This window comes from Urocitellus parryii, chromosome 13 (genome assembly GCF_045843805.1).
Source record: "Urocitellus parryii isolate mUroPar1 chromosome 13, mUroPar1.hap1, whole genome shotgun sequence".
NCBI classification, from domain to species: domain Eukaryota; kingdom Metazoa; phylum Chordata; class Mammalia; order Rodentia; family Sciuridae; genus Urocitellus; species Urocitellus parryii.
The window spans coordinates 38,152,510-38,176,713 of NC_135543.1; the positions used below are offsets into that span (position 1 = coordinate 38,152,510).

At 32.7% G+C, this 24,204-nt stretch overlaps 1 protein-coding gene across 1 annotated transcript in view; it reads left to right on the forward strand.

The window, feature by feature from the left end:
• The window catches only part of Ccdc178 (coiled-coil domain containing 178), a 327,934-nt gene that overhangs the window by 55,418 nt on the left and 248,312 nt on the right, over positions 1-24,204 (forward strand). Inside the window, exons 8-10 of the mRNA XM_077792201.1 lie at positions 3,115-3,268; positions 20,400-20,495; positions 20,641-20,777. Of these exons, the coding sequence (XP_077648327.1) occupies positions 3,115-3,268; positions 20,400-20,495; positions 20,641-20,777 (387 nt within the window). The remainder of the gene's footprint in view (positions 1-3,114; positions 3,269-20,399; positions 20,496-20,640; positions 20,778-24,204) is intronic.

Consider the following 24,204-nt stretch of genomic DNA (forward strand, 5'->3'; position numbering starts at 1 on the left):
ACAAGAATTAAAATCAAGAATCAATAAATGGAATGGACTCAAACTAAAAAGTTTCTTCTCAGCAAAAGAAACAATCTGTGAGGTGAATAGAGAGCCTACATCTTTGGAGCAAATCTTTACCCCACACACATCAGACAGAGCACTAATCTCTAGGGTATATAAAGAACTCAAAAAGGTAGACACCAAAAAAAAAAAAAAAAACCCCAAATAACCCAATCAAAAAATGGGCCAAGGACCTGAAGAGACACTTCTCAAAAGATGATGTACAATCAATCAACAAATATATGAAAAAAATGTTCATTAGCAGTTAGAAAAAATGTTCACTAGCAATTAGAAAAATACAAATCAAAACCACTCTAAGATTTCATCTCACTCCAGTCCAAATGGCAGCTATTAAGCATATAAACAACCATAAGTGTTGGTGAGGATGTGGGGGAAAAGGCACACTCATACACTGCTGATGGGACTGCAAATTACTGCAGCCCATATGGAAAGCAGTATGGAGATTTCTTGGAAAATTGGGAATGGAACCACCATTTGACCCAGCTATCCCTCTCCTCGGTCTATACCCAAAGGCCATAAAAACAGCATACTACAGGGACACAGCCACATCAATGTTTATAGCAGCACAATTCACAATAGCTAAACTGTGGAGCCAACCTAGGTGCCCTTCAATAGATGAATGGATAAAAAACTGTGACATATATACATAATGGAATATTACTCAGCAATAAAAGAGAATAGAATCATGGCATTTGCACGTAAATAGATAGAGTTAGAGAAGATAATGCTAATTGAAGTTAGCCAATCCCCAGAAAACAAATGCCGAATGTTTTCTTTGCTTTAAGGAGGCTGATTCATAGTGGGATAGGGAGCAGGAGCATGGGATGAATAGATGAACTCTAGATAGGGCAGAGGGGTGGGAGGAGAAGGGAGGGGGCATGGGGTTATTAATGATGGCGGAACGTGATGATCATTATTATTCAAAGTACAGGTATGAAGACACAAATTGGTGTGAATATACTGTGTATACAACCAGAGATATGAAAAATTGTGCTCTATATCTGTAGTAAGAATTGTAATGCATTCTGCTATCATATATAAATAAAAAATAAACAAAATTTAAAAAAACATGCACTCATGTTTATAAATAGTTTTATAAATTATAAATAGTTTTAAGTTTTCTATAGATTTGGTAACCACTAGCACAATCCAGACACAAAACATCTGCCCTGCTGTCCTTTTCATTTATACCCCTTGCCCTTGTCTCTGTCTCCTGACAATCACTGATCTTTTCTGTCTTCATAGGTTTTTTTTTTCATTTTGACAGTGTTATATAAGTGAAATCATACAGATGTAACCTTTTGATTTTTGCCTTTTTTCAATAAGTGTAATGTCATTGAGATCAATTTGGGTTGTTGGATGTATCAAGAATTTATTCCTTTTTATTACTGAGTGGGATTTCATTGTATAGGTGTACTGGAGTTTGTTTATCCAGTCAACCTTTGAGAGACATTTAGTTTGTTTACACTTCTATGCTATTATGAGTAAAATCTATAGGGATATTTATGTACAAGTGTGTGAACGTAAGTTTTTATTTCTCTGGGATAAATATCTAAGAGGGTGATTCTTTGGATGTGTGTTAAGTATGAATTTAGATTTATAAGACATTGCCAAACTTTTTTCCAGAATCACTTTACCATTTTATCTTTACATCAACAATGTATGAGACAGTTTTTTTACAATAGAACACTTCTTACATTCTTTAAGCCATTATAGTAGATATGTAGTGATAACTCATTATAGTTTTAATTTGCATTGAACTTGAAAATCTATTCATGATTTCATTTATTATTGTATTCTCTCTTTTGTGAAGCATCTCTCCAAGCGTTTTACCTATTTTCTAATTGCACTGTTAGTTTTCATATGGTTGAGTATAAAGGATCCTTTCTATATTGAGGATGAAAATTTTTTTATCAGATATGTGATTTGCAAATATGTTTATGTTTTATAAAATGTTTGTCCTTTCATCACTTTATGAAGGTATTTTACAGTACAAAAGTTTTTAATTTTGATGAAATTCAGTTTACCAATTCTTCCTTTTATGGTTCATGTCTTTGGTGTCCTAACTCTAAAATCACAAATATTTTTCTCCTAAATTTTTTTCTAAAAATACTATGTTTATATTTTATATTTAGACGCATGAACATTTTTTAGTTCAATTGTGTAGAGAGTGTGAGATTTAGTCACAGGTTCATTTTCTTTTTCCTTTTTGCCTGTGATTATCCAATTGTTCTAAAACCAAATGTTAAATTGTTTACAATTAATTGTGTTTATAATTTTATCACATTAGTTGATATATTTGTGTAGATGTATTTCTGGGTCTTTTATTTCATTTCATTGATATGTATGTCTACTATTCTTCAATATAACACTTTCTTACTGTGCTATATAATAGTTCTTAACAATAGAGTATTTTTTCTCATTTTATTCTTTTATCTTTATTCTGATTGAGCAGCTATGAGAATGATGAAATTTAAACTACTAGTGGAGACAAGCATAGTAGCAAATTTTTACTCCAAAAAAAAAAAAATCCTCAAAAGGCTTAGGGATTGGTGGTATCAACTTCAACAGGGAATGGGTATGGAGGAACAACTACAGTACACCTCCATTGCATGACACTAGGCAATTGTCCACTAGAAAAAAATCTGTCGTTAATTCTCAGGACTAGGAGTAATAGAGGTCATTGAAGGAAGAAAAATTAATTTCAAAAGAAGGAAACTTAGCCAAACCTACCTATAAATTTTGAACATTGAGTCTCCCCACCTCTCATTGCCTTTGTGGCTTCTAGAATTCTGATAGGTAAGCCTGTATTATCCAGACATGCAAAGGTAAAGAAGAATCTTGTTCTTGTCTAATTGCTACTTTAGGTTTTGTTTTTGTGCCAAAATTCTGTCTTTCAGTGTAAGTTGACTCAACCCATGTAATCAGAGTTGATGCATAAGAAATTGGGCCTGGGTAATTTTCAAAATAAATTCCATTGATTAATAGTAAGTCAGAAGATAAATATCATTTTTCTTTTCAATGTGGATAAAATCAACTGTTTTCTCTTAGGAAAGACCTGGTTAAACTTAACAATTTATTTATTCGATACTCTACATCAATAAAAAACACCAATATTCATATAGAAGAAAAACAAGAGATAATGAATGAGACATTGAAAGAAACAAAGTCATCAAAAGAAGAAATGGCTGCTTTGTCAAGAACCGTGAGTTTTTCATATTTAAAAATAAAAATAGTGATTTGGTTTTGAGTGATGAGTAGTAAATTTTCTCTGTCAATAACTCAATATAGCATGTAGTCAGTTTTCTGCTCATGTTAATTTTCTATTGTTGCATAAAAAATTTACCACAACTCTAGTAGCTTAAAATCATCACTGTTTATTCTCTTGATGTTTCTCTGTCTGAAGTCTGGGCATAGTATGGCTCAACAGATTCCTCTGCTCCAGGTCTGGCAAGATTGAAATCAAGGTGCCAGCACCCCTTCATTTTTTTTCTGGAGATTCTGGAATGAATCTGCTTTGGGGCTGAGGTTCTTGTTTCCTTTGTGGCTGGCTGAGATCTCCTCTAAAGCCAGCAATGGTGGGTTGAGCCCTTCTCCTGCGTGGAACCACACTGAACTCCCAGTATGATGGCATCTGTCCTGAAGACGAAACTTTCTTCTGTCATATCTCATTCACTGTAGTAAAACTAAATAGTAAAATAATTAAATGAAATAACAGTATAGTAAAAGGAAATAATATACAATTCCTGTTTATGTGCATTCCTACCTAGAAATAAAAGACCCCTTGACACTTTGGATTATAATACAAGACTCCTTATTTGCATCTTATTATGATTTACTAACCCAAAGTTATCAATGGAGTCGGGCATATTTTAATAGTTTTTGATGCTTATTTGCATTCCTTTTCCATAAAAAACTTGCTCATGGTTTTCCTCCATAGATGGAGTGACTTTTTATATTTTCTCTGAATTTTAAGAATTTGTTGAATTCGATGGATACTAGACATTTTAAATGACATATGTTAAAAATTTCTTTAGTTAATATTCTTTCATTTCTTTATGATAAATTCTGATAAAGGGGAGTTTAATTTTAATGTGTTATAAGTTGTAAATGCCTTACCTTTGAACTTTGTACTGTCATAAAACTTTTAAAGAAATTTTCCCCATCCCAAGTTTATAAAAATATCTTCTAGTATTTTATTATGAATGCACTTGAATTCTACTTTTTATCCTTCTTTTTGGTGAAGCTGTAGTTGAGTGGTCAAAACTAAGTGATTTACCCTCTTACTCTATCTTTTGTTGACAATTAAAGAAGTGATAAACTATTTCTAGAATTTTTGAAATGCATATTTCACTTGCCAGATGTGAAACATAAAATTAATATGTGGATATAATTATGATATGAAGTGAGATTCCAATTAATTGTTTTCTAATATAGAAAACAAATTTTAATAACCTATGGTGTGTTTTCCTTTATATTTTAATGCTCAGATGTCTCTCTCACAGACATCAGGCTTCCATATTTGTGTGGATCTTTTTTTTTTTTTTTTACTTTTTACATTATTCATTCTATTTGATCATCTTTGCCTCAACAGTCTATGTCTACATCACTAAACTTCTGTAATGAATTTTATCATAATGGATTGTCCAGTCTTGTATTTCTTAATGAGTTCTGTGACATTCTTGACTCTTGCTCTTCCATTTAAATTTCAGCATGATCTTGTTTATTTCCTTCAGAAAATTTGTTGGAATTTTGATTTAACTGCATTCATTTATGGATTATTTCATGGGCAGGGGGATGAAATCATTATATTAAGGATTCCTAAATGCACCTATAATCTATCTCTTCATTTATTTATGTAGTTTTTCTAAGTTGCACTTAACCAATTTTCTTATAACTTATGAGCATGCAAACTCTTTGCAAAATCATCCTGTGATTAGTCTTAGATAAATTAAATCTTCCGTCAAATTTTAGCTATTTTAAAATTAATTTTAATATAATTATGGCGTGTTCACAAATGTGGTCTATATAACCCAAATTCTTTAAATTTATTAATAAAGGTTTACTTTGTATACTCATATAAGGAAAATTTATATAAATATTTCATTAGGAGAAAACATTTTTTTTTCTAATTTGGGGACATTCTTCTATGTGGGCTCATTTTGCCAGCTATACTAATTGTGCTATTTAAATCTTATATTTCCAATTTATTTTCTTTTTGATGTATCAGTTACTCTGAGAGCTATTTAGAATATTTCAGTAAGACACTGGATTTCTCTATAAATGTTTTCAGTTCATTTTTTTAATGTAATTTGAATACATGGTTTTTGATAAAATTAAGTTAAGGATGTTTGGAATTGAGCCTTTTCTCCCCCATTTGTGTATCTCTGTGTGTGTGTGATGCTGAGGATCTAACCTAGGTGTTGCATAATTTAGGCAAACACTCTACCACTAAGTTGAATTCTCATCCCCCTGAGCTTATTTTTTTTAAATGCTTTTCTATTTATAAAATTTGAAGTTATAAATTACTAGAATATTTGAAATACAGATTTCACTTACCATATATGAATCATAATCAACACCTTTAACTCCTTCCTGGACAGTTTCAAGGATTGTATGATCCTTTCTGACATATATTTCATTTTCTACCATTTCATGTGTATTTGATTTGTTAATTAATTTATTAAGATAGCTTATTATTAATTTACACAATAAATCCTTTTTCATATTTTTTCCCAGATGAACATATTCTTTACTCTTTTCTAACTCCTTATGCTTATTAGACCTTTCTAGTTGGCCTCATTTTTTTTCTACTATTTAATTATAATTTTTATTAACTTTTTAAAGAGAAAGTCTAGATTTGAGATTCTCAAAATTTTTTATCATTCATTTTTGTTTAAAAAAAGTCTTTTCTTTGTTCTCATTCATGCAATGTAGGGAATATACACGAGTAATATGAGAATAGCTGGTACCTCTGGATAGGTAATGAAAGAGAACCTAGTAATAGACAAGACTGAAAACACAAAACTTAAAAAGAAAAAAGTACTAAAGTAAAAAAACACTGAACTGAAGTACTACAGGAGATGAGATGGGATCAGAGTTGTAAGAAACTGATTTTAGAACAGATACTATTACGAATCTTTCTGCAATTTGCCCTACCTTTCTCTCCAGCCTCTCTCTTGCTATATTCATTTCCCTCTAACTTTGCATTCTCACTATCTGGGACAACTTGAAGACCCCAGAATACACCACATGCTTTTTTTTTTCTTCCAGTTTTTCACACACACTCTTCCCTCTGATTGTAACATTTTTCTTTGTTATCCTCTCAGTCCGGCCACTGTCTGGCTGAGGCCTCTTGGTTTAACTTAGAAAGCAGAAAATCCTTGCAGGCAACCCTCTCTTCACTTTCTTTTGTCTGCTTTGAACTCTAATTGCACTCTGTTTACCCCAATATTTACACTTACAGCATCCTATTGAAAACAATGGTTGCTTGGTTAAGGACAAGAGATACATTGTAATTTTTGTTTAATTTCTGGGTAATTTGCATTGTGCCTATAAACAATAAATGCTGGTTAAGGAAAAGAATATTTAATAAATGGAAGAAAAGGAAGAAAGAAGGAAGGGAGAAAAGAAAGATAAACTTGGGTCAGGTAAAGGGGGACCTGATCCTGGAAATGTCTTTGCGAGGGTGAATGTAGAACAGGGACGTTCAAGTAAATTTTGATGAATTATGCATGTAGCTTTCCAAAATTCCTTCTGAGGCATTACTGTAAGCACCAGGGAAGTATAATACAGTCAATACAAGTTTTAAAAATATTACATAATGTTATTAAGTATCTATAAATTCAGTTTTATAACCATGCTTAAATATGTCATCTATGCAAATATCCCCATCAGCAAAATATTTTCAAAAGGGAAAATTTTGTTTACTAAACCTACAGTCCCCCCCTTTTTTTAAAAAAATTTCATTGATCATCTCTAAAATGGCAAGTCTAGTCCTTCTTAATTTGGTGTCAGAACAGTGTTATTTCTGATGAGAGATTGTGAGTGTATTCATAAAGTTACTAATATTTTTCAATTATAGAAATCATTTGGGAGCTATCATACCTTCTAGGGAAGATGAGAACATGATGAAATTTAGATATATTAATTTTTTCTGCACTTTGCTCATTATAAAAGCCTTTAAGCTACATTGTCAAAGAGCACATGTTAAGCACTCAATTAAAAGCAATGATGTGCATTATTGCCATGCATTATTTTTTGGTATGCAATTGAAACTTCTGGTTCAAGAGAAAAATAAGATTTGTGCTGCCTAATTGCACATATAATTCAACTGATTTTTTAAATTTTCAAGGCATATTTTGCTTCCAATTTAGAGTCTTAACCTCATGAATATAGAGTTTTTCCTAATTTGTGTTATGCTTAGATCTATGAAAACATATTTTCCCCTTTCCATGTCTACAAACAGTAGCTTTGGTAACTCATAAACACCTTAAAATTGGTTAAGTATTTTAAAGTAATGTCAAAATTAAATTCAATTTTAAATGTAAAAGTATAGGCTTTTCTGTATATATCTTTGTTTCTTTCTAGTAATTTTCCCCATAGTTCAGAAATTTTTCAGAAAATAATTGTTACCTGAAACTCTTAGCTTTTTGTGGTACAAAAAATATCCATCTACAATTTATTCTCTCATTTAATAAAATAACAAAAATGTCTTTAAAGATTTAAAAACACCTATGATTTTCATGTCATTTAACAAAATGACATAGACATACAAATTTATTTTTCATAATTTAATTTGCAGATAAAGGTAATAATTTATCTACAAAGTAGATAAGTAGATAAGTAGACTCCTTTTGTATAGAAACTTGCAATTTTCATAATTTTTGGATAATGTTTTTGTTACTAGAAAGCTGTTTTTTATGACTATCTACCTGCCTATATCTGTACAGTAGGAATCCTAACACTGCAAATCGTCCACCCTAAGGTGCCTTTTATTTCATTTTTTCCTCAATATCTTTCAAGTTAAACAATTTTCTTCTCAAAATATAGATGAAACATAATTATTATTAACAATTTACTAAATAGGAAACCTGCTTAGTTAGGCTATGTGATTTTCTCACAAACACAAAGCTAGTAAGTGGTACAGCCAAATGCTAAGTTAGTATTTTGGACTACAAAAATATTATTTTTTATACAGTATTCATATGTAATGTATGGATAAAATGTGATGACATATGTAAAAGTACATATGACTAATTTTTATCATGGGATTTTGATTCCATTTTATGTTTATTTTATTATGTAGCATATGTGTAGATGGTATTAAATGAGATCTATGAAATTTTCTTTAATATTCTTTCTTTTTTCAAAATTTTATTTTTTCTTTTTAGTTATACATGATAGCAGAATCTATTCTGATTTATTTATACAAACATGGAATATATCTTGTTCTAATTAGGATCCCACTGTAGTGGATGTATGTGGCATATTCTCTTAAGGAAGGGCTTGGTGTTTTCTAAATGCTGATTTCATATATGTGCTCTGTACCATATTGAAGATTATTAATATACCAAGTTTTAAAAAGCTGTTTATTAGGAATTAATGTTGACTTATAGAAAAGACTTTATGGGCATCTGTGAAGATGATTTTGTGAGGTTTTCATTTGACCTATTGCAATAATGTATTATGTTAATATTAAAACATTTTTAAATTCATTGGATGAACTCTGCTTGGTTATGGTTTATTGTTCTTTTAATTTACTGCTGAGTTTGATTTGGAAGTATTTTAAGATTTTGCATCCATATTCATAAGTGAGTCTGTATTTCAGCGTTCTTAATTTGTGCTATATTTGATAGATTTTCTTATAAGGATTATGTTAGCTTTATAAAATGAACTTTGAAGCTATCTTCATTTCCTATTACCCAAAGAATTAATACATATTTAGTAACTTTCTCCTTGAAAATCGAATAGAACATTTTAGTGAAAATATAGCTCTGGTGCATTTTTTTGTTGTTGTTTGAATTATTGTTTTCTTTTACATGTTTCATTTCATCACACGGTTGTGTGTTTTCGGGCTGTATATTTCTTCTTGAAGATATCTTGTAATATTTTAATAACACAGGAAATAATCTATGGGGTTAAAATTTTAAAAAATATATTATCATAGTATGATATAGAAGCTCTTATACTTTTGCTGTACTGACTTCCTATTTGTCCAAATATATTTATTTTTACTTTTTACATTAGATTTTCAAGTTTTTAAGTTGAATTTTTTTAAAAAGAGCTGGCTTTTAGATTTACTAGTTCTGTAGTTTTCTGAACTATGTTAGTGTGTGCTTTTATGGTTATAATTTTCTTCTCTTTTTTAAGCTTATTATGTTTCTTTTTACAGTACAATTTTTGGGTTGAAGTCTTAATGTATATGTGTGCATATGTGCACGTGGGAGTGTGTGTTCTCTAAGAGCTGTCATTGTAACTGTTGACATACTCAGTGTCTCTTTGAAAGAAATTTTTTTGTTCACAACCTCCAATGTCTCTGTAGTCTCACTTAAGATCATTCCAGTCAGGCCTCCCCACCATACTCTACTGCAATTGTGGTTAGGAGAGTGTGTTTTCTTCCTTACAGCACTCATGAAAGCTTATGGATTCATTACACAAACTGTGATCTAAAATTATTTTAAAGCATGTTTTGAATGGCCAAAATAATATTCATTACTTGAAGTTGAGTCTATACTCAAAGAGAGGAAAGTATTGGTCTATTATCTCACTATTTAGATATAATTGCTGTTAATATTTTGTTGTATATAACTAAAGGCCTCATAGTATATTTTTAAAAATTATACATTATCAGAGGTGTACAAAAATTGATGGCATGTTTCTCATTATACTGTGTAAAAAATTTATTTCAATGTCATCTTACATTTTTAAATGTAATTTTAATGGTTAGAGAGTTTCTTAGATTCTTGTTATTCGATGTTTATGTTTTCAGTGTCAATTATTACTCACTTTCACAAAATAATATTGTGATGAAAAAATACTGAAGGTTGAATTATGATATAGCGCCAGAAACACAGGTAATCCTACGCCTTATCCTTCTCCAAAGACTTAAATGATTTACTAGCATTTTCACATTTTTCAAAATTCTTAAAACTTTAACTGTGCCTTTTCTCAATTTCTGAGGTGACAGTTTGATTCATGGAATGTATTGCCCTTCATAGTTTTCATCCTGTATAGTTATAAGAAACTTGTACTGGGGCCGCGGTTGTAGCTCAGTGGTAGAGCACCTGCCTCGCATGCGGTTCGATCCTCAGCACCACATAAAAGTGAAATAAATAAAATAAAGGTGTTGTGTCCATTTACAACTAAAAAATATAAATAAAAATATTTTTTTTAAAAAGGAAACTTGTACTATTATCTGTGGAATGTATGGAAATTGGTTTAAAATACAAGAGCAGAGTTTGTATTGTGTCTACTCTTTACCCCTAATTCTATAAATTTAGATGTCACTGGTACTAGCATTGTTTCTTTGAATCTAAATGACATTGTTGAATCAAAAATTTTTGAACTAAAAATTCAACATTAAACATAACCAAAACCATATAATGACTTTTGATAATAATATCGTTTAAATTTCAAGGATATAATCTGATTTTATTTACTTAGGATTTCATCTCATTTACATAGGATTTCATTTCATTTGTTCCTTTCAAACAAGTTTGTCTTAAGCAAACATGATCTGTATTATAAAAGAGATAGATTTTGGAAATTTTATAATTATTTGAGTGAAATAGCTTATTTCTACGAATAGTAATAAATAGCACACATTTAAAATCACAGTTATTTTCTATGCATTTGCTGCCATATTATTAACTCTTAGATAATTCTATCCATTATGATCTTGAAAATGTTATGTTTCTATGTTGTTCAGTAGACATCTTGTACTCTGCTTTTAGAGGTGATTCTTCTTTATTCATTTATTATATACTATAAATTGGTAATATTCTTTAAAGGATAAATATGTTACAAGATTGTAAATTTGATCATTTTCTAGTTGATGTGTTTGTTTTGTATATTACAGGAAAGAGCCTATATTCTGCCCATCAATTCTAAAATTTTAGTTATTATAATTTATAAATATTATTCAATTAATTTTAATTGAAGTTCTTTTTAGAGGGGTGAAAGTCACAATTACCTTCGACTAGAAGGCCTCAGGAAATCCAAGGGTGTTGCATTAAAGCACCTTGCTGTAGCTGAAAACAGGGGAGAGATTTTCTACAGAGATTAGTGGATCTGGCTTCAGACTAGAAGTGATCACATAGTTATGTTTCAATCCTTGAGAGTGCATTTCTTATTTGTTTATTTAATTTTTAAAGATCTACGTATAAAGATGTTGTGTCCCAATAGAGATTATACCCAGAGCTTCATCTACACCTGACTCAGATGAAGAGATTTTGGACATTAGCCACAAGAATGTTTGAATGAAAGTTTGGTTTGGGGGTTGAGATTTGTGCTCCCTCTCAGTGGACACGAATGTATTTTTGCGTGTGAGAGCAAAGTGGATCATGGGGTCCACGGGCAAACAGTAGTAGGCAGAGTTTGGGCTCCCATGATATTTGCCATTGGTGTCATGCTTCTAAACATACTAGGTTTCATGGCCATAGGGATTTTGCACACTTAAGTGAGTTTAATACTCAGTGTCATTATATTGGGAAATTGTAATGGTAATTGTATGAGCCATCTAAAAGCAGAATTTTCTTTTGGTTGAGAACAGAAGTCAGAAATGTGGCAGAGGGCAGGGTCATAGAGTTCCAAAGCATGAAAATCATTCCGCCAGCCATTGTCGACTTGAATGTAGGGAAATCAACACAGAAACTTAAAAGAAAATGAAAATTAGGAATATTTAAAAAAATTTTTCTTGTAGAGCTTAGCATATTTTTGAGAAGTTTATTTCTAAATAATTATTTTGTGGAACTGCAATTGTGAATATCTCTTTCATTATTTCTTTTAAATGGCTATGTTTGTGTAAATGAAATCAGTAATGGTAATTACCATTATATGAGTATACTGATTCTTAAAATTATTTATGTTCATTTTATCTTTTTTTTTCTTAGATTTTCTAAGGATGCTGCCATAGAGACATTATTAGTCTTTCATTAATTTTTATGCCTTTAATTGTTATCTATTATCTAATTACTTTGGTTAATACTTCCAGTACAATATTAAATAGCAGTAGAAATAATTGGTATCCTTGCAAATGCCCTGCTCTTAATGGAATTGCTGCTATTTTGTTTGATTTTGTTTTTCCCCTTAACAAGAAAGCTGGCTTTAAAATTCAATATTTATTTTTATTATACTTGTCGGCTTAATTTATTGAGTGGTTTTCAACATTGGGAGTAGAGATTGAGTATTGTGAAGAGTCTTTTCTACATCAAGGGAGATACCCTTGTCATATTTTCTCTTAGTATCTATACAAGCAATGAAATGTTTTAATGGATTTCTTAATTTGGATCTTGAATTGCTGGAATAAATGTCATCTGGCCATGTAGTCCATCCTCTCTTAAACACATTCCAAATTACTTTTTTGCCTCATCATTCAATCAAAATGTCTCTGATTTAGGTCAACAATAATTTCCATGTTGCTAAGTCTAATCACTCTTCCTTTGGTCTTAATTAACTTGCACATAGCACCTAACCAAGTTTATTATATCCTTATTTGGGAAGCTTTTCTTTTTTAATTTTCAGAACACACACTCTTCTTGCTTCTTCCTACATTTGTGGAAGCTTATTCTCAGTTTCCTCCACTGGTTTCTCTATCTCCACAATCTCCAAACATCTGAGAACTCCAGTGCTGTCTTTTATAATAAGCTTTATACATCTAACTGCCAATTTTTTTTTATTAGGCTTTCTAGTTATACATAGTAGTTGGGTTCATCCTGACAAGCTCATAAAGGCATAGAAATAAATTTCAGTTCGAAATTCCCCCTTTTGCTTTCCTCTTTTCCCTCCTATTTCCCCTCCCATATCCCCTTCTCTTTCCTTTACCCTACTAGACTTCCTTTTCCTAGCTTATTAATTGGTATTTGATTGGTTCTTTATGTTATCTTCCTTTCCCCTTTTCTTTTACTCATCGCTTCTGCATATGAGAGAAGACATATATGACCTTTGAGTTTCTGAGTGTTGCTAATTTTACTTAGCATGGTATCCTCCATTCCCATCAATTTAGCAGCAAATGCCGTAATTTCATTCTTTTCAATGGCGGAGTAGAACTTCATTGTGAGTGTGTGTGTGTGTGTGTGTGTTTTACCAATTTTTTAATCCATTCATCTATTGACTGGCATTTGAGTTGATGCCATAATTTAGCTATTGTGAATTATGCTGCTATAAATATTGATGTGGCTGTGTTGCTGTAGTATGCCTATTTTAGATCTTAGGAAAATACCAAGGAGTGGGTCATATGGTGGTTCCATCCCTAGTGTTTTTGAGGAATCTCCATTCTGCTTTCCAGAGTGATTATATTAACCTGCAGTCCTGCCAAAAGCCAAGTGCCAATGTCTCGGCTTGGCACAGAATCACGAGCCACCACACAGCTTTGTAGGTTCAAACAGCAATTCTTTATTCCCGATCTCACACCAGCCTCCACACACGTTCAGGGGCAATTCCAATATGTCCGATCCCAAATCCTACTCCACCACGAGGCTTTTTCCAAATCCCATTTTAATCTCACTCATTTTAATCTAACTCAACAAGCAGCAGGAACACCCTAATCCCAGCAGCAATAATCTTCAACCTCAACTTCCCTAAAACTCCTATTGTCACACCCTAAACCCAAGGACGGAGATACTTCCTGCAGGAATACACCCTAATCCTGGATCCACCCTGGTGATTGAGCATGGTCACCTTTCTCAAACACACAAGCAAGGTCGCAGCAAATTTCCAAGGCAAGTCCATTTAACATGGGGTACACTGGCAAGGATTACGATGCGTCATACCTACTTGGTAATGGCCCTCAGCACAGTCCCACCAATAATTAGCAAGTGTACCTTTTTCACCACAACCTTGCCAGCATTTATTGTTGTTCTTATTCTCAACTCTTACTTTCTACTTAGATATCTAGTGGTTATCTCCAGCTTGAAATTGAACTTCAGATATCTCACCTTTCCATAAGCTGCAGTTGTTTCCTATTTCAGTTTATGACAATTCAAACCTTTCAGCTTTTCAGACCAAGACATTTGAAATATGTGTTGAAATCATGTATTCATTTATTTTGCAAATTGCTGGGCAAAAAAAGCATATGTTCAAGTTTGATAGATAATGACAAAAAGCTTTCTTAACACCCTTTTCTACTCCCACCATCCTGTATTGGAGTTCAGTTTCAGATTAATACCATTATCTAAGATTATTTTTTATTTATTTGTAAACCTTTAAAAAAGTTCTTCCCACTGTGGCTTTAAATTGCATTTTCAGGTGACTATGGGCTTGAACATTCTTAAAGCAGTTATTTAAAATGTTATATAAAAACCCCTCATGGAGAGGTTGGACTTCAATCCCTCCTTCATTTCTAGGTGGGACCTCCATGTCACATCTTTTTGGCATTCTCTTGACTGATCTGAAAATAAATAGATAGGGGTTAACTTGAAGTGTTAATAATTCAAGGGAGAGATTTAGAGGTTAAAGTGTTGAAAATATATGTAAAGGGTTTCAAATTCATTTAGAAATGCAGTATCATAATTTTAATAATTTGAAGTATTTATGATACTTCTGTGTTCACATTATATTCCAATTAACGTGCAAATATTAAGAATATACTACTATGCAAGCACTGCTCTGGAAATTCCTTAATTTACTAAATAAATGTGTGTGTGTGTATGTGTGTGTATTCTTTCCCAGTGATAGAATTGTGCCTAACACTATTTTTCTGACACAGATGTTTTCATTCACAACTATTAGTAGTAATTTCCATTCTGTGACTGATTCACCTGATTGATAACAATGAGATTGTGAGGACTAAGTGTTGCCTTTCTGAATTTAAAATAATTTCCTCTTAAGTGTTAAATAACACATTTGCTAAGGCCAAAGATGTAAAACAAAAAATATTTAGCTATAAATTTTATCTTCCTCTCTTTCTCTCCATTTTGGATCCCCCATGAAGTACCAGTGTTACCAGAATAGTGTATCATCTTACACCCATTTTTCTATGCTTCTATAAATATATGTATTCTAGGATGTGTGTTTGTGTGTGTGTGTGTATGTGTGTACACACACAAAAAATAAATCACATATGAGGTTTTCTTCTATTTGGCTTCCACAAAAACAAAAATTTTGACCTATATATACATCTAGTAAACTTGCTCTTCTATTTAAAAATACATTGTAGGTCTGCATCAAGAGTTAGATATTAAACCTAACACATTTTTTAAATAGCAAACACATGCTACACACTAGGTATGTGCCATAACATCAGTCAAGGTGTAGTGCAGAAAAGAGAAATCCCTTTGTTTTAGGCTGAAGGGGATTTAGAGATTTCAACAAGTTTGCAAAGTTGCAAGAGAGCTCTCATCTAGACTTCCAGGAATGTTTCTCAAATTGGCAAACATCTAAGCAATGGCTTCTGAGGTGGTCTTTTGAGCTAAGAGCTCAAGACTGCCTGTGTTAAGTCCATCTCTGCTCCAAACATCAGGAAGCTGGTTTGTGAAGACTTGACCATTACCCCTGTTGCCACATTGCGTCAACACTCAACAGCTGGTAGATGGACACCAAAACTCAGCTGCAAAATATTCAGGTTCCATGACCTTACCTTCCAATAGGAAGAACGCAAACTAAATACAAAAGCAAGGCCAAGTCAGGAAGATGCCCTGTACCTCAGTCCTACTTTTCATAATGCAGAAGAGTATGCCTCTTATTGGTTAAAAACAGTTTGTATCCTAAACCCTTTCATCAAATTGGACTGGAAACTGCACCTCCTTTCTTTCTTCCTGAATTCCTACCTTTTTCCCATTCTTTTTCTCAGGTTTCAATGAAAAGGAATGCACATTAGAAGGAAGATGAATGTTGTTGTCATGTTCTGATTTTTTTTCTTTCTATGGGATAGGTTCTTAAAAGTTGGACTGATGAGTTAGAACTAACTATAGTTTTCAAAATAGAGAAGACTGAAATATTTTTAAAAATATTTGTGTTATGTGTGTGTGTGTATTAGAAATAATACTGATTTCTTCATTTTTTTTTCCCAGTGCTGGTAGTATTTGGGTTAACAAATACTATATTAATTTTCATTTTTCTGACTCATAGTGAATATTTTTCCTTTTTAGTAGCCATTCAGATTTCTTCAATTTTTTTAATTGCAAAGATTACTATTCATAACTTACCATATAATGTTAGCTATTCCAATGATTAATGTTCTCAAAGTTGTGTGTGTATTATTATTTATATTAGGAAAGGAATTAGCACATAATATCAGTGATTCTGTGGATTTTATGGCTGAGGGAAGGGCTAAACTAATAGCACTTTCCCCAAAGTTGCAGATTGCGAGAATTACACATGCAGTGGTTAAGGTGTGCTCATAACTTCATTTAGTGAGCCTTCCACAAACATTTATCAGAGGCGTGGTGGTACATATCATTACTTTTGACCCTCAGGCACTGGAATTTTCATGGTTAATTTTTTATTCTTTCCATTGGAAAACACATTGGAAACCTCTTCTAGAGATTGACAGTTGTTTGATACCTGAAACATGTATAATTGTATGCATCATAGCCGCCACCTCTGAAGCTAGAAAGCACATTAGAAATGGGTATTGGGTCTATTCCTAATTTTCACCCTTCTATAGACCCAACCATGCACAAAGGGTAAAAGAGGATTTTAAGTGTAAAGATACTAGTGAAAAACATGATGGAAAAAGTCACATGTCTTTATATAGATAAGAACGTTACTGGAGATAATATCTTCTGTGTGAAATGAAAGAAATGAGATGGAGTCGAGTTTTGGGAGCCTACACAGGCAATAAAAGGGAGTTTTCAGTCCAGGGAGACACACTGAGTCAGAGCAGGACCACTCTGCTCCTGAACAGAGGAAGGGACCAGCTTTTTCTCAAGCTGCTGGAATAGGCTAAGATCCGATGTTTCTCTTCTGTCATGAGTGGGTGTTTTTCAAGGTACTTCTTGTTTGTGAAAGATACAAAGAAGCAGTTATTTAGTTTATTCTTGGAAATATCATGCCGCCAATATTCTGGCTTTTCGGGTGCACCTGCCTTGTGATAAGATTGTCAAAAAGTGGGAGAGAAGAAGGAAGGAAAGGGAAAAAATGCACGCCAGTTGTTTTCCCACCCTTTCTACATGTCATTCTTTCCTTTATCTTTCTTCTCTCAACTGAGATAATCTTACTTGACTCACCTTCAAGTTTGTTCATTGTTTCTTCTGCCTGCTCACGCATGCTGTTAAGCTCTATAGAAATTTTACTCTGGTTACTGTAGTTGCTCCATTATAGAAATTCTATTTGACTCTTTTTATAATTTCGATCAACTTATTTTCTATTTGTTGAAACACCATTTTAATGCTTTCCTTTAGTTCTTAAAGCATTTTCCTTTAGCTCTAAAGATATTTGAAATAGCAATGTCTAAGATTCATCAGGGACAGCTTCTACTAAATGCTTTTTTCTTCTCTATGGTCCCTACTTTCTTGTTTGCATGTCTCATATATTTTTTGTTGTTGGAAACTGGACACTTTAAATAACATAATGTGGTGACACTAGGCATCTGATTCTCATTCTTTCTCAGAGTTTGCTCCTGTTGGTGTTTACCAACGTTGCCATTTGTTTGTTTAGAGACCGTTCTAGGAGAATTCTGTAAATTGTTTGTTTAGAGACCTTTCTAGGAGAATTCTGTAAAGTCTGTTTTCTGTAACCACCAAAGTCTCTTTGTGGATTAGTGATTGGTTAATGATTGACAATGATTCTCAAAATTCTGGAGACAAGAAGTCTCCCTGTCTTTGCTAGGAGGCTCTGTGTGTTTTAGACAGCTTCAATACTCAACCAGGCAGCTGTCAGCTTAGTTTTCACTTCCTACTTTTGAGGGATCTAATCCACTCAGTTTTCACAGATGTATGAATGGTTCTGGTTTTGACACATCCTAGGTTCTGCAGCCTTCTAGGTTCTCAAGAATGTCTTGGAGCTTTACAAAGCTACTATGGACAGAATTCCCCAGCTTTTATTTGAACTTCGGAGATGACTCTATTGTTTGACTGTTTTCCATTGTCTCAAGTGGCCACAGAGTCAATTAATTGTCTTAAATATTTTGACAATCCTGCCCTGGGAAAACATTTTCTTGGGAAAGACATTTTTTGCACAGGGTGAGCCCTGCAAACGGAGTCCTACAAAACATAAATAAAAGCAAAAATAAACACAACAGACAGGTCACCTAAGGAGAGTTCTTTGAGAACAGTGCTTTGAAAGCGCTCTGTTTTCGCTCCTCTAGTGACTTCCAAGTTCTAGTTTTCACCATAAATGTGGCTGATAATTCTTCAAGCTCCTCTAGAGATGAGAAAAGGATGAGGAGAAATTAAAACACCACAAGACTCACTCTTCTTGCTAAGATTGGGTCATTTTTTGTTGAATAAGAGCCTTTGCTTAATGTCCAGAATTCTGAGAGGGCTAATTTTGACTTATTTTTTAATTTTTTATTTTTTTGCCAGTTGTCTCATTACGTTTATGAACGAGCGAGAAGAGTGAGTTTCCTGTTTTTCACTCTACTGTTTCACTGATGTCCTTTAAAAGGACTAATTCTAAGGATGTCGGCCTTATATTTCACATTTATCATGGTCTTATTTTTCCTTCACATGTTGTTTATGGTGTCTTTTACGACACAACTTTTATAAAATATGTCATCAAATATATCAACAGATCTCTTATTTTATTGGCAAGGTGACTCTCCGTTAGCCAAAGATTACACAAGAAAACTCAGATTTATTCCTCTAATAATTTGTATTGTTTTGTGTTTGCCTTATTTACCCATTTGAAATTTGTTTTTGTTATCATGTGAAGAGATGTGAGGCAGAGAGAATTTTGTATTTTTTTAAAAAACAGATTCCATGTTATTATAGCCACATTAATTAAATAAATTCTCTCCCACTGAACTCAGACACTACCTTTAAAAATGTTAATTCAGATATATTTCTGGTCCCTAGTGTTTCATAGGATCCTTATTTATTAAAAAGACAAAAATAAAAGCTATTGCAATATAGTGGTATCATAGGACATTTTAATATCTGGTAGCAAGTTTCCAACTTTAATTTCATTTTCAGATACCTCATAACTATTCATTCATATCCCTTTTTCTTCCATAAAAACTTCATTTTATGCCATTGATAAGAGAATACTTTACCTATTATATTTTTATATTAATTTTGAGAGAATTGACATTATATTCTATTAAAATATTCCATTACACACCATTCTTTTCTTTGGATCTTGATGAAGTATTTTTATAAGAGGTTTTATTGTCTTTATATGGGCACTTTCTTTTTTAAAAAACGTTATTCCCAAATATTTTATATTTTTAACAAAACTTCTATTGATAGTATATTTTGAAAAGGTTATTACTCTTATAAATAAAAGCTACTAATTTCCTCATCTTTGTATCCAGTGATTTTAAAAATATAATTTACCATAGTTTTACATAGAATGTTCTGTTTCCCTAGGTATCTAATCCTAATATCTGAAGTTGAAAGATATATCATCTATTCATTTATTATTTTAAAAGCAATATTTGATTTCATTATCTAATTGTGATTAGTCTTTCACAAAATGTGATTAGTTATGGTGGTCATAAAGATACTGTGGTTTTATTCTTGAGTTTAATAAGCATGCATTCAGCATTTTATAATTTATTTGGATATTTGTTGATTCTATTTTATATTTGAGTATTTTTTCTTTTACTAGTTTAAAAATTATGAAAATTAGATAGTGAATTTATCAAATGGTTATTTTGCAAAGTATTAATGATCATGCTATTTTCTCCTTTAATGTGTCGATGTTGTGAATTATGGTTCAAAATTTTCTGATATTTTTCAATTTTTATATAGCCAAAATATAGTCTGTATTATCATGATTAATTGTACACTTGAAAATCAGGCTTTAGACTTGGTTTGTTATATTTTTAGCAGAATCTCATATCCATTTTCAAATTCCATTTTCAAATGGAAGCAGTCTGTTAGTGTTAATTTATATTATTTTATTCAATATCAATTGAGTTTTGGAAGTTATATAAGATAAAGTATAATCTATTTCTCACTACATAAAAATAGGGGAGTATCCACAACTAATTTATTTTCTGTGCATTTTTTTAGCTCGCAGATATGAAACAACTTTATGAGGACCAGTGTTTGAAGCAAAATGGATATCAACAGCAGTATTTGGAAGTACTCAATAAGTTTTATGCCTCAGTAAGTTGACCTTTCCCTGCTTCCTAGCAGAGCTCCACACTCTATTCTCAAATATTGGCTCTTGTAATTAAGATTTTTATTACATATCTATTTTCCTTTTTTGATTATTAAACATGTATAAATGATTCTTTTATTTTTTTTAAAGAAAAGTACATGGAATATTGAGCTTTCTAACTTGAAAAAAGACTTTTCAGAGATTTCAATAGCACATTCTCGAGCAGCAGAAGAAAGGAGTAGACTTTTACTTGATTTGGACAACATAACAAAGGAAATCAATGTCAGGTAATTCTGCAAGTAATTTTTTTTAAACAGGATATACAATAAGTAAAATACCCTAAACCTCTCCTGTTTGTGTCCTTAGGGTCATAGGTAGTGTTTTTATTCCTCGTTTTCTTTAATTTTATTTGTTTCTATTCCAAATTCTATGTCTTAATCACTATGAATCCCTTTAGAAGAAGCCAAAAGAATGAAAAATGATCTTACAAGAACTTTAACACACTCTCCTCTCTCCTCCATTGGGCTTATCCTTTTCTACTAAAGATACTTTAAACTAAAAAATGTCTGCTAAAGCTTAGGACAACCCTCCATTTCCCCTGAAACTATGACACTAATTTTTCTTGGTGCAGACATGTGTTTCCTTGTCTCCTCTCTCTACTCCGAACTTCATATTAAACTTACCAACATGCTATCCACATGCTGAAATTATTTTTAATAGATCTACATCACAATCCCACCAGCAATCTAGAACAAGCTTTCTTGCATGAACTTAAAGTGATTTCCAAAACCCGTCTATATGCCATCATTGTACTTCCTCTCTAATCCATTATCTCTATTTTGGGGTGGTTAGTCTTTCCCTTTTCTTAAACAATTATGATTAGATCACTTCCATTTCTGCATTAATTTAGTATAGATGAAGGGATAAAGTCCATTCCTCCATATATCCCACAGGTCCTGAGAGTAGTCAGAGTTGCACCTGGCTCACTCTTATTATTTGGTTCCGATAGTGGCTTTACTTTAATATCTCCTACTTGTCACATTTGTTTTTCAGTCCTCATAGCATTTTTATGGTGCTTTCTCTCCTAGAATATTTTTGCTGCTCTTTCTACATAATCACTACTTACCCATAAGATTGCAGCTCAGGAGTGAGTTCTGGGAAGCCATTTAAAAAAATATTTTTTGGTTCTAATTAGTTATAAAAGACAGTAGAATGTATTTTGACATATCATATATACATGGAGTATAACTTCTCATTCTTCTGGTTGTACATGATGTGGAATTACCCTGGTTGTATATTCATATATGAACATAGGAAAGTTATGTCCAATCCACTCTCCTGTCTTTCTCATTCCCATCCTCCTTCCCTTGCCTCCACCTTGCCCTGTCTAATCCGGTGAACCTTCCCACCTCCCCACCTCCACCTATTAAGAGTCAGCATTCACCTATCAGAGAGAACATTTGGCCTTTGGTTTTGGGGGATTGTCTTATTTCACTTAGCATAATAAGTGAAATTAATAAAAAAATATTTTTCCATCCATTTACCAGCAAATGTCATAATTTCATTTTTATTTAAGGCTGAATAATAGTCCCTTATGTTTATATACCACATTTTCTTCATTCATTTATCTGTTGAAAAGCACCTAGGTTGGTTCCATAGTCTAGCTATTGTGAATTGAATTGCTATAAACATTGATGGGGCTGCGTCACTGTAGTATGCTGATTTTAAGCCTTTGGGTATATGCTGAGGCGTGTGATAGCTGGGTCAAATGGGGATTCCATTCCAAGTTTTCTAAGTAATCTCCATACTGTTTTTCAGAGTGGTTGCACCAATTTGCAGTCCCACAAGCAATGTATGAGTGTACCTTTCCCCACATCCTCACCTACATTTATCTTATTACCTGTATTCTTGATAATTGCCATTCTGACTGAAGCAAGATGAAATCTCAGTTTTAATTTAAATTTCTCTAATTGCTAGTGATATTGAACATTTTTTTCATATATTTGTTGACCAGTCATATTTCTTCTTCTATGAAGTGTCTATTCATTTATTGATTAGGTTCGTTTTTGTTGTTGTTGTTGTTGTTGTTGTTGTTTCTTTGTTTGTTTTGTTTTGGTGCTAAGGTTTTTGGGTTCTTTATATATCCTGGAGATTAATGCTCTGAGGTCCAGGTGGCAAAGATTTTTCTCCCATTCTGTAGGCTCTCTTGTTCTTGATTGTTTCCGTTGCTGTGAAGAAGCTTTTTAGTTTGATACCATCCCATTTATTGATTCTTGATTTTACTTCAGGAGTCTTGTTGAGGAAGCTGGTTCTTAAGCCGACATGATAGAGAGTTGGATCTACTTTTTCTTCTAGTAGGTGCAGGGTCTCTGGTCTAATGCCTGAGTTCCTAATTTACTTCGAGTTGAGTTTTGTTCAGGGTGAGAGATGGGAGTCTAATTTTATTTTGTTACATATGGATTTCCAGTTTTCCCAGCACCATTTGTTGAAGCTATTTTTTTCTCTGATGTATGTTTACGGTGCCTTTGTCTAGTATTAAATAACTGTATTTATGTGGATTTGTCTCTGCGTCTTATGTTCTGCACCATTTGTCTTCATATCTTTTTTGGTGCCAATACCATACTGTTTTTGTTACTATAACTCTGTAGTATAATTTAAGGTTTGGTATTGTGATTCCTCCTGCTTCACTTTTCTCGTGGGAAGCTGTTCTTGACTTTATGAGAAATAGAAAGTCCAGTGATCCAGTTTTAGTATACAGTATTTGGCCTTAAATATAAAATTACTTGGGATGTAAGAAAAGCAGCTAGAGGGGAGAGCAGAGTGGAAAATTATAAATAGTCAACACTGGAGTGTGACAAATTCACAGTCCCTTGACAAACAGGAGGTGAGGGGAAAAGGACTGACTTGACCAATAGAGATAAACCCACATATGCTAAGATGCATTCACACCAAGAAGGTCTTCCAGCCACAGGAGAACAAAGGAAGTTGGAGACAAGTAAAGGTATATTTCTTTAAATAATCTAACAGGAGACAGTAAAACCTAGACGACTATACAGGAAGATTGTGCACCCCATGGTACCCAGCCAATGAGGAACGGAAGAGGGACCTTGTACACTAGGGGATAAAATGCTGTCACTGCTCTGCACACCCAGACAGCAGAGCTTGCAAGACCATCAGTAAAAAGCCTCACTTTCTCTGTACCTAGTGGTTTTTAGTCCATTCTTTGGGTGTGGGCAGGTGAGTGTGTTTCTCACTACTATCCAGTGAAATCTGTCATATTCATGTGTGGCACCCCTATGTCTTTCCTCCATATCTCTTTTCATGTTTGCGATTGTGTGTTGTGTGAATTTGATTGATTTCTGTCTTATCATCGGGCACATACACCATGCTATCCATAATTGAGTGCTGAAAGGAGGAAAAGGGATAAACGGGAGAAAGGCTCATCATCTTTGTGTAAAAAAAAATGTGTTAGTTTCTTGGCTATTGTTTTACCATTGGAACTGATAGAATAGAACTGTTGGTTGAACTTATCAGTATATTAAATACATTAAACAAAAAGAAAGAAAAAGGAATGATTTTTTTCAAAAGGATAGCCTAAAATTGTAGTTGGGAGTATTATTACAAACTAGAAAAAGAAAGAAAGAAAGGAAGGAAGGAAGGAAGGAAGGAAGGAAGGAAGGAAGGAAGGAAGGAAGAAAGGAAGAAAGAAAGAAA